General features: G+C 42.3%; 1 protein-coding gene across 1 annotated transcript in view; it reads right to left on the bottom strand.

Moving 5' to 3' along the window:
* LOC117042431 (E3 ubiquitin-protein ligase TRIM11-like) overlaps nt 1-8,111 on the bottom strand; it is a 22,776-nt gene extending 14,665 nt beyond the window's left edge. The window contains exons 1-7 of the mRNA XM_033141976.1: nt 7,701-8,111; nt 7,039-7,134; nt 5,957-6,187; nt 4,410-4,432; nt 3,060-3,178; nt 1,894-1,926; nt 12-251 (exon numbers count right to left, since the gene is read on the bottom strand). Of these exons, the coding sequence (XP_032997867.1) occupies nt 12-251; nt 1,894-1,926; nt 3,060-3,178; nt 4,410-4,432; nt 5,957-6,187; nt 7,039-7,134; nt 7,701-8,111 (1,153 nt within the window). The remainder of the gene's footprint in view (nt 1-11; nt 252-1,893; nt 1,927-3,059; nt 3,179-4,409; nt 4,433-5,956; nt 6,188-7,038; nt 7,135-7,700) is intronic.
* Nucleotides 8,112-11,697: the final 3,586 nt, after the last annotated feature.

Below are 11,697 nucleotides of genomic sequence, written 5' to 3'. Positions count from 1 at the left end.
GGCAATGACACCCTTTCTCCTCACAGACTTCCTGGCAACCCCCACAGCCCACCATATCCCACTTTCCACATTGACTTCCCAGAAATGTCTGCCTGCTGTGAATCCCTCACGTCCCAACACGGAAGGCAACTCATTGAATCTCTCAGGATTGTCGGGCAGGACTTGCTCTTTGTCTCCCCATCTCACGCTTTTCTGATCCTGGGACAGAATGAGCCTGGGATGGGTTGTGTCTGGATCCAGAGTGACATGAGCTGTTGGGGAGAAGATGAGGAAAAGAGAAGAGAGGCAGAATCAGCTCAGAGGCAGAGAAAAGACATTCTGATCCAAGAAACACCCAGAAGAATCAGATTCTCTCTAACAGAAATGGGACTTCTTTGCATCATATGCAGGATTGGGACCTTCCTCTCCTTCTTCCAGACTTTCCCCACAGTAAGTATCTGGCTTGTTGCGTTTTAAATAAGTTACTTTTTTATTTTTATGGTCCATGTATTTACATTGTTCCCCTCCTGTCAATCTGGGTATCTTCAAAAAGCAAAACAATCCAATAAACTTTTCTTTAGCTTTTTTGTGTGAAGGGGAGGGAGAGGGCACGAGAGGGGAGAAATTGTCCTCCTTTGCGCCTCTCTGTGTGAATTGGCCATTTGGGGATGCGGGGGCTCCCCAATTCAGTTAAGCAGAGAACAGTCATTAACTCTTTCTTTTCTAGGGCAGATTCACCAGCCAGTTCTGCCCTAGTTGGAGGTAGGACCACTACTGCCTCAATGGTTACATTTTGATGAGGGAACAAATAGATTCAGGCAACCCAGCAGATTTCCTTGCCTTGTGAACCTTACTTCCGTTCTCTTAAAAACACAATACTACTACGTACAGATTTGCTTTCCTAATGCATGCTAAAAACTCTTTGAATAACATTTTGTCTTTGGCAGTTGTTATTTTCAAGCTGATTTGCTGTTCTGAAAACGTACCTGCATTTGTATGATCAAAAACCTTGCAAAAAGCTGCACAAAACCTGCACATGTCAAATTATAGCCAATGAAAGTTTGGCTGTGGTAGGAGCCTATTGGCTAGTGCCAACACCATCTCCTATATACCTTCTCCTGATCCCCTGAGCATTTTTTAAATATATGTATACAAAGTAATATATAATTGCACCCTAACGTGTAAGAATCATGGAATCATAGAATTGTAGAGTTGGAAGGGACCCTGAGGGTTATCTAATCTAATCCTCTGCAATGCAGGAATCTCAACTAAAGCATCTATGACAGTGGTTGGATTGGCATCTATCATGGATGCTTTACTTGAGATTCCTGCATTCTAGAGGGTTGACTGGGTGACCCTCAAGGTCCCTTCCAACTCTAATAATTCTACTGTGTTTCTCTGAAAATAAGACACCCCCCGTGGGCGGGCGGATGGCGCAGCTACTGTGTTTTCCCGACAATAAGACACTGTCTGCTGCCTTGCAGGGGGAGGAGGGGGCGAGGAGCCACTTTCAGGGAGGCAAGGAGTCCTGCTGGGGCTGCAGATTGGCGTAGCTGCGCCATCCACCTGCCCACGGGGGGTGTCTTATTTTCGGAGAAACGCAGTATGACTCTTACAAGGCTGCCTCTGAATTCCTGCTTGTGGGCTCCCTGCAGGCATCAGTTTGGCTCCTGTTGCAAAGAAATCCTGACCTAGATGGGCTCTTGGGATGACCCAGCATCGCTCTTCCGAAGCGGTTTAGTCACATGGAAAGGCAAGCAAGTAATCTCTCTCTTTTCAAAGGATCTAGAGGGAGCTATGAACCAGAGTTAAGGCATTGATGATGGTTGCAAAGTCTGCAAAAAATATTATTTATCCTCAATTATATATCCGTCCACATCCCTCCTTCGAATTTGGGCTCAATAGAATTTTTACCTTCTTGAAGCAGTTGTCTGAATAAAAGAGAATCTGAGGAAGCAAAAAGATATGAAGTATAAGTACCACTCTTGTACCTCAAATAAATATTTGTGCAGAAATAACACTTCATAATTTAGCATCTGTTGCTTCCTTATATTCAAGTAAAATATTAAATAGTAGAACGAATAATTAAAAACAATAAAATAATTGAAAGAACCAATTAAAATAACTCTAAAACTCAGCAGTGGTAAAGTAGACTTAAAAGCAGCAGAAGAAAAATGTTCAACTAAAAACCTAACAGTATATGTATGTTGTCACAGAGATTGGGGTCTACAGTGCAGGACTGGAGGAATAAATCAGATAGGTCTGGCATGACTTATTTCTGAGAAACCCATGCTGGGTCTTAGTAATCACAGCATCCTTTTCTAAATGCTCAGGAAGGAATGGCAGAGCTCTCATTCAAAGGGAAGTCTGGCCTCAGAAATGTTGTGAAAATCTTCCAAGCCATGGGAGTAGCCAGGATTTTTTTGGGGGGGGGGGGGGCAGAAGTGACGTGATTGGGTTGTTAGTTAAGTATTTCTATTGTTTCACTTGATTGGGGGTGGGCTTGGCTATGCCCATGTTCCCAGGCTATTAAGAAACTTAATTGTGCCCTTTGGGGCTCCTGTGCGCTTGATTTCAGGAATAGTTTGGGAACTCTAAGGAGATTGTGTTGGTTGCAGCTCTAGATAGGGTAGCTGTGGATGGACGTCTGAGGAGATAGATCAGGCCTTTGCTTCACTGCTGGGAGACAAGTCTAAGAGGGAACAGGCTGTTTCAAAATGCCTAGTCTGGACTAGGGAGATGGATAACTAGTGAAAAAGGAAGTTCTGCAAAACTGTAAACAGATACCCATTAGGCAGAAAACCCTGGCTTTGCTATACACTTTGGTTCAGGCTTTTTCTCTTTGTGGCAGTACCATTTCTCTCTTCCGACCCCCCATGCACCAGAGTGACAAGGTTTATGGGGCATTCTGGGGGAAATGAAATGATGGAAGCAGCACGGAGAAGGCAGGTACTGTGGGGATACCCCTGTCTGCGGCAGGAACAAAATACAATGCAATGCAATACTCTAGGGGCCTGCCATGCTCAGTTTTGTAATAATATAATGCCCAGGATAAAATCCTGGCGGTCATTTTTCATTACCTTTGAATTCCTTCATTGCATTGTCAATGATACGATCTATGTCACAGAATCTGGAGATCTTCCCCTTCAGCTGTGGAGGGAAAGCCCATGAAATCTTTGAACTCTTCCTTTTCTCATACCTGGTGAGAATTAAAACAATGTTAGCCCATTCAAATCCATAAGGAGGAAGAGAGTGGCAGAAAGCCTGGAGCAGGCATGGCCAAACTTGGCCCTCAAAATGTTTTGGGACTACAACTCCCACCATCCCTAGCTAACAGGACCAGTGGTTAGAGGTGATGGGAACTGTAGCCCTAAAACATCTGGAGGGCCAAGTTTGGCCATGCCTGGCCTAGAGCATGGGTAGGCAAACTAAGGCCCCGGGGCCGGATCCGGCCCAATCACCTTCTAAATCCGGCCCGTGGATTGAGTAGAATGTGTCCTTTTATTTAAAATTAATCTCTGGATTATTTGTGGGGCTTAGGAATTTGCTCATTCACCCCCCAACAAAATATAGTCCGGCCCCCCCACAAGGTCTGATGGACAGTGGACCGGCCCCCTTTTGAAAAAGTTTGCTGACCCCTAGCCTAGAGGGAAAGGCAGGCACAGAGGGGAGATTCTTCCTCACTACGGGCTCCACAGCCAGACATCTGAGGGTCAAAGCAGCCACCCCAGGCCTCTGAGTCTCCCCACTGATGTCTATTCAAAGGAGAAACACCATTATGTAATATTGTCATGCTCAGAGTTTCTCTGCTACAGCTTCACTTCATTGACGTTCCTGACAAGGGCAGGAACTATCTGAAGGTGTTGACAGCACAGCTGGCAATTCCTTACTATAGAGTCTCCATAGAAGGTACAGAGAAGAAAAGAATGGCTACTGATATCAGCAAATATGAAATGTTCCTTATAACCTCTGCTCTGAACCTGAGTGACACCTTGAAGTACTCCCCTATCTCCTGCTGCCTCGTGAAAACTTCCACACTTCCACCCCCCCACACACAAGAGCTCCATGGGGAAGGGGTGTGTAAGGGCCTGGGTTGGGGGGGGGGGTCAACAGAGGATGCTGTAGAGGAGGAAATATTGAGGTAAGCAACTTAGGCACTTGTTCCTCCAAAGGAAGTCACTTTCTCTTCTTGTGCAAGTACAACAGCTTTGTCACAGTGACACTTGAGTAAGCTAAAAAAAATTGTTTCTTCAACTTGGGGGTATCTTGCTTTTACTAAGTAATATAAGCTCTGCTCTAGTATGAGGTGCTCTCAGAGGATGAAGCAGACCACCTTTTTGGGGGAGGGTCAGTCCTGGCACAGAGTCTGGACTTTTCTCAGCCTTCAGATTGTGGCCAATAGAAAAGAGTAGGATCCACATACTACATACCTCTCAAAGGTGCTTCTCACAACCTAGAGGGGAAAGAGAACAGAAATCATTGCACACCACAGGCCACTGTAGGAAGACACTTCAGATCATGGAATGGAGTAACCCTCTTGCCCTCTGAGGCCTGTCTGTCTGCCACATGCCAAAGCTTTGAGCAGGAATAGCTGAAGTACGTATTCAATTCTGGTTTGAGTCAATTTTTGATTTTCCAATTGTCAGTTCTCTACATTTCCACATCAGTTTGAAATTTTTAAAATAGAAATTCATAAGCATTTTTCTGTGAATTTATCCCAAAATACATTTTTGTATACAATTTTGTATGCAGGTACAGATTACTTAGTTGGAGAACTGCACTGGAAAATCCAGACATGCAAATGTCAATGGGGGGCTGTAATTCAGTTTGCATATAGATCAGAAAGGGCAAACAAGGCAGGTCATCTCTACCGGTAAGTGTGCAGTCAGTGGAACCCACTTACCTTTTCCCTTCTGGAAACAAATAACCACCTACAGCAGGCATGTCCAAAGTCTGTTTTGGGGGCCTAATCTGGCCCAGTGGTCAGTTTAATCCAGCCCCTGTGGCAGTTTATTTCCTGGGGTAAAATCCTAAAAAGCTCAACAACTTCAATCTTTCGTCCGCCCTCATGCATGTTCACTTCATCAAATCTGGCCCTCTTTGAAAAAAGTTTGGACACCCCTTGACCTACAGTATAAAATGCCTCCAACACGCAATGAATTTTGTTCAAGTGAGTTTCTTATCCCAGCAAATGTTAGTGGAGCAGAGAAGTAAAACACCTAATCGTTTCTTTCACAGAGAAATGGTCTGGGAAAGGTCAAGGAAGTGTCAGGCGGTTGGCAGAAACCATGTAACGTTGTTTGGGGACATTTCACTAACCAAGGACAGGTTTCTTACTGGGCTTAGAAAAACACACTAATCCAGGCATAGGCAAGCTTCGGCCCTCCAGATGTTTTGGACTACAATTCCCATCATCCCTGACCACTGGTCCTGTTATCTAGGGATCATGGGAGTTGTAAGCCAAAACACCTGTAGGGCCAAAGCCTGCCTATTCCTGCACTAACCAGTAACAATTGTTCTGAGTTGTAACAAAGCTCTTGCATTATTTGATACCAGAGCACCATTTTGGACAAATCTCCATGGCTGGTGTAGGTGATCAGCCCAGAAGTTGAGTGGAGACATTTGGAGGGCAGCAGTGGAAAGGACAGTCTGAATGCAGAGGTGTTGGGGGTGTCATTTTGGAGCAAAAAAGGTGACTGTGCTCAGTGCTAGAGCTCACTTTTCCTTTCTTTCATTTTTCCTTAGCTGTAAGGTGGAAATAAAAGTCTCTGGGAAGCCCACCACAGGGCATGAAGTGTTCTTTTAACACAATCTGGATTAAGGGGAATAAAGCATCTCAGTTCTCTTGGTTGCTTCTGTACATGAGACCTGGCCAGAGGTGCCATTAACTGTCACTTTTTGCATCTTGAATTGATGGAGTTTTGGAGCCAACACTGTCTTTGGGAACAACCTTGTGCTGTTCCTGCCACCTTCTTACCTGCAGAAGTTCACTCGCTGGCTTCTGTCGTTTCTCTTCCATCTCCTGGATGATCCTCTCAAGAGAGGAGAGTTTCCTGGAGAGTCTGTCCAGCTGCTTATTTCTTCTCCTTGCAATCTCCTTCTCCACCTCTTCTATCTCATTCAGCAGACACTTTTCCTGTTCTTTCAGAAACTGGCACATTTGTCTAAACTTCTCCACTGTCCTCTGCTTCTCAGATTTTGTTAATTTCTGCAAGAAGAAGGAAGGAAGGAAGGAAGGAAGGAAGGAAGGAAGGAAGGAAGGAAGGAAGGAAGAGGGAAAGAGGAAAAACAGATCCCCGAGTAAGGAACATATTCCTGCTGACTTGCCCTTTGCCTAAAGCAAGGAGCATTTTTCTAGCCATGAAGGTTCCTTGCACATTTTTGGACCTGGCATAATCAGAGTTCTAAAATATTCAGAGAGCCTCTGTGGACATTAAAAACTCATCTCAGGAAGATTTTAGTTTCTTAAAGGTTAACAAGAGTGCACATTTGGAAAGACCCTTAATTAATAATATTTATGGAAAATCAGGCTGTCCCTGCAATTTCATATACCCTACTCATTCATATTCAAAAGGGTTGGGCTGCCTCAGGGCGAAGAAATTCAATTCAGTTTGCATTCAAAGGTGAACTTACCTCATAACTACTTTCTGGGGAAAAAATACGTGGACTAAAAAACAACAATCCTTTGAAATTCACACTCCTATGAACTTAGCATAGGTGATGTGTATTCAAAAATGCACATTCTGGGGTAAAGTATGTACAAAATATGTTTATGAGTGCAAATAACATAGAGAAATGAATGGAAAAGGCACTGAAGAGTGCTTTGCAAAAATACACATGTTGGGGAAAATAATATTGAAAATCTTGATATCAGGGAAAATTCATATTAAAATGCTGATGAATTTTCAGAAGTACAGTACTCTTAAAAAATTAAAATCATATTCTGATGTGGAAAAATGAGAAATGGAAATGAGCTGATAGATTTCCCCATCCCTCCTCAGTCCTAACTTGATTCTTCAAATACTTCCTCCCTCCTTAGTTAACAATAGTGAAACTTACAAGGAGATCTTGGCTCTTCTTTTCCAGGTCTGCCTGAGAGGCCAGAATGGTTTCACGTTCTTTCCTCAGAATCTCCAGGCGGTTGCAGATCTCTCCCTAAAGAGAAAAGGGAAAACTCAGGTTTGACACACACACACACACACAGAGAGAGAGAGAGAGAGAGAGAGAGAGAGAGAGAGAGAGAGAGAGAGATGACTTCCAGTACCCTGATATTAGTAGTCGGGGAATTTCTAATTTGTTTTCTTTTTTTCAATTTCATTTGTTCGTTTTCCTTGAGGAGATTAGTTGAAACTTGTGGGGAAAGAGGATTTTCTCTATCTCAATTTGGCACAGAAGAAATGAAATCCAACCAAACAACACTGAAATATTCCAGATCTTCCTCAATCTCAGAAATTCATAATTTAAGAGTGATTCTTATTATTTATTTATTTATTTATTTTTCACATAACCCATCTTAAAAACATCACAAATTACCATTTTTGGTATGGGGGGGGGCTTCCCGTATTGCACGATAAGTCAAATCTCATTACAGCCCATTTGTTACTAACAACACATAAAATATAAACATAAAAAATAACAGGCTAGGACTTAAAAATTATGGAAAACCACCCAAGAAGAATCCACAGCTCTTTCCCTCATCAAGATTCAGAGTAATTTCCTACCTTGTACTCCTCAGAAGCCTCCTCCAGAGGAAGCACTTTGTGATTTTCATGTTCCTTGGATCTGTGACACACCACACAGATGGGGGTTTCGTGGTCTTTGCAGAAGAGCTTCAGGGTCTCCCAGTGCATCTCACAGACCTGCCCTTCCTGAAGGTGAAGACTGAGCTTCTTGGCTATTTCTACCACCTTGGCCAGGTGCTGGTTGGAGATGAGGCTCCTTCTCTTGACAATTATTTTGCACTGGGGGCAGAAAGCCACTGCCTCCAATTTCCTCCAGTGTCGGACCAAGCAAGTTCGGCAAAAGTTGTCCCCACACTCTGCGATGGTCACTGGATCCTTGAAGTAATCCTGGCAGATAGAGCAAGTAACTTCATCACACAGACTTTGGACGGGACCCCCTGCAGCAGCCATGGCTTCCTTGTCTCAGTGAAAGAGTTAAATTTTCAACAACTTTGCAGTTGTCAGGAATTTTACTTTTTGAAATATGGCAACCCTAGATCAAGCAGGATTGCAGAAACTGTGCCCACACTCTGGATGATCTCTGGATAATTGAAATACTCCAGAGAGATGGAAGAAGTGGGTTCAGCAAAAATACTTCACCACAAAGAGTGGTTTCCTCACTCCAGAGACGGAGTTAAGTTTCACTTTCTCAGTTTTCAGTAACTGGGTGTCTCCCTTCCTGTCATTGATTCAGGAAGGAACTCAGTGCTGTTGTGATTTTTTTTAAAATGAATCATAGAATTGGATGAGACCACAAGGGCCATCCAGTCCAACCCCCTACCAAGCAGGAAACACCATCAAAGCATTCCTGACAGATGGCTGTCAAGCCTCTGCTTAAAGACCTCCAAAGAAGGAGACTCCACCACACTCCTTGGTAGCAAATTCCACTGCTGAACAGCTCTCACTGTCAGGAAGTTCTTCCTAATGTTTAGGTGGAATCTTGTTTCTTGTAGTTTGTATCCATTGCCCCGTGTCCGCTTCTCTGGAGCAGCAGAAAACAACCTTTCACCCTCCTCTATATGACATCCTTTTATATATTTGAACATGGCTATCACATCACCCCTTAAACTTCTCTTCTCCAGTCCTCTGCAGTTGCTTAACCTTTCATCAAGAATCCTTGATTCATTGCTTGGCATTGTTTTTAAACCTTTGTGTATGTGTTGTTGTTGCACCTAGTCATATTGTATATTGCACTTAAAACACACTTTAAAAGTTTTATTTGCAGCTGTATAGCTGAGTCCCCAGAGACAGCTAAAATGTGGAGGAGCTGCCTGTGCTTCCAGAAGATTCACCTCTCCAGGGTTAGAGTTTTGTAGCAGCTGAAGATGATGCTCTCCCCTCCTGGCAGGGGTGAAACTAGACTTTCTGCCACTCAGGTAAAAGTCCCAGTTGACATATGGCAGGTCTGCTCACTGTAATCTTTTTGGTGGCTGCTTCCAAATACTTTGCTTTGTTGACATGTAAAAATCAAGATAAGCCTATTGCTGAATTTAATTATCATTTGAATGTTTTCAAATTCCTGTTTTCATCCACCTTTCCTTTAGTATTTTAATGTTTATATTTATTTTTTGGGTAAACTGCTTAGAGGTTTTGTCAAGCGGTACATACATCTTGTTAAATCAAATAAACCATATAAACAATTCCCATTTAATTCTGTTTAAATGGGAACAGAGCTGGGTGGGTGGGCAAGGCTCCCACCCCAAGTGGACTTGTGGGCAGATGGGGATCCTGGCAAATTCCCCACACTCCAGCCCATGCGGAGAAGGCCACTGATGACAGGATTTGAAATGTTAAAGCTTTCCAATCAAAGCAGGAAAGTCCCCCCCCACCCAGTCCTCTCAATCCATTTCCTGTCTAGGAATCCTTTCAATGGACTAGAGAGTTCTCACTCATGGTTTAGTGGTCAGGATCCTGTGCCACCATTGGTGCAACTGAGGTCATTCCAAGCTGGAATTTATTTATTTTTTGCTCCATCTGCCCCTTCCAGGAGCTGAAGGTCTTGCAGGTGTAGCTCTTCTACTCACAAACAGGTGAAGAGGCGCATTTTCATCTGAGGGATGGAAACAAGTCCAGAGGCCAGGGCAGAGTTTCTCTACTGTGGTGGTTACTGCGATCACCTCACACGCAAAAGGTCTGAAGCAGCCAGCAAATGTGATGCCCTCTGGAAGTTGCTGTGTGGGAATATGTTTTTATTTTTTTATTTTTTTATTTTTTAATCTTTATTGGTTTTATTTACACACATTAAAAATATTTACAGTCTCATCAATACAGATAAGAAAAGAAGAGAAAGAAAAAAGAACAAAGAAAAAGAAAAACACAAAAAGGGTTAAAATTAAATTACATAACCACACTTCTCACATACATACATACATACATACATACAAGTCTTCCGATCTTTCTTATTGTACTTTCGTTACATCATTGTTTGTCTGCACAGTTTTGATCATAATTTCTCGTTCCTTTATCTTCAATAGTATTCGATATTTGTTTAATTACAAGTATCACTCTAGTTCTGCTAATATGGCCTTATTATTGCAATATATTCTGATGTATTCTTTAAATATTTTCCATTCACCAAAAGTTTTCTGCATCATTTCTCCTCTAACTCCTCCTGTCAATTTTGCCAGCTGCAAATAATCTAACATTAGCATCTGCCACTCTAGGATTGTCGGTACTGATTCGTTTTTCCACTTTCTAGCCACAAGAATTCTAGCTGCTGTGACAGCATACATGAATAGCGTTCTCCTTTCTTTTTTAATCTCTGGGGGTAAAATTCCTAATAGGAAAATCTCTGGGGTTTTTTTAAAAGTAATTTTAAACAATTTCTTCAGTTCATTGTAAATGTTATCCCAAAATTCTCCAATAATTACACACGTCCACCACATATGGTAGTAAGACCCCACGGCTTTTTGGCATCTCCAGCAATTTGGTGACCCTCCTTTATACATTTTCGATAATTTCGAGGGGGTGTGGTGCCACCTGTAAAGCATTTTCATGGTGTTTTCCCTTAGGGTATAACAGGCTGTAAATTTGACATCCTCCTTCCACAGTCTTTCCCATTGATCCATATATATGTTATACCCAAAATCCTGGGCCCATTTCACCATTACCGTTTTAACCTGTTCTTCTTTGGTTTCCCACTCTAAAAGATGGTCATAAATTCGTGAAATATTTTTCCCTTTAATCAAGATTAGATCTTTTTCAAATTTGGATGTCTCCCTCGCTATTCCCTGCTTTATATCTATTGCCAATCTTTGATTTAACTGAAAATACTGGAGCCAGTCCGTTAGGTAGCCCTTAATTTCCTCATATTTTTTCAGTTTGAAGTTATCATTGTTTAATTCCAGTACTGTTCTATACGTTGGCCAGTTTGCTTTCATGTTCGGTCTTTTAACTGCTATGGCTTCGGTTGGCGACATCCACAGGGGTATTTTTGGCTCCAAGATTCCTTTGTACTTATTCCAGATCTTATACAATGATTTTCTCACAATGTGGCTCAAAAAACCCCTGTGGACCTTTACTTTTTCATAGATTAGATATGCATGCCAACCGAACCTGTTGTCGTGGCCTTCCAAATCGAGTATGTCTGTATCTCTTAGTGTGATCCAATCCTTTAACCAATTTAGTCCAGCTGCTGCGTGGTATATTTCCAAATCCGGCAGTGCGAAGCCTCCCCTCTCCTTTTTATCTATTAACGACAGATGTTTGATCCTAGGTTTTTTCCCACTCCATATAAATTTAGATATTTCCCTTTTCCATTCTCTAAAACAATTCATTCCTCCTAGAATGGGCATCGTTTGGAATAGATACATCATTTTAGGGAGGACACACATTTTTACCACTGACACTCTTCCCCAAAATGAAAGGTGGAGTTTGGTCCAGGTTTCCATGTCTTTCTTGATTTCTTTCCACACTTTACAGTAATTATCTTCATACAAATGTAGACATTTATTTGATATCCAGATCCCCAGATACTTGACTTTATTTTTTATTTCTA

This window comes from Lacerta agilis, chromosome 2, assembly GCF_009819535.1.
Source record: "Lacerta agilis isolate rLacAgi1 chromosome 2, rLacAgi1.pri, whole genome shotgun sequence".
Taxonomy (NCBI): domain Eukaryota; kingdom Metazoa; phylum Chordata; class Lepidosauria; order Squamata; family Lacertidae; genus Lacerta; species Lacerta agilis.
The sequence above is the reverse complement of the archived record's forward strand: the minus strand, read 5'-3'. Positions and strand labels throughout refer to the sequence as shown.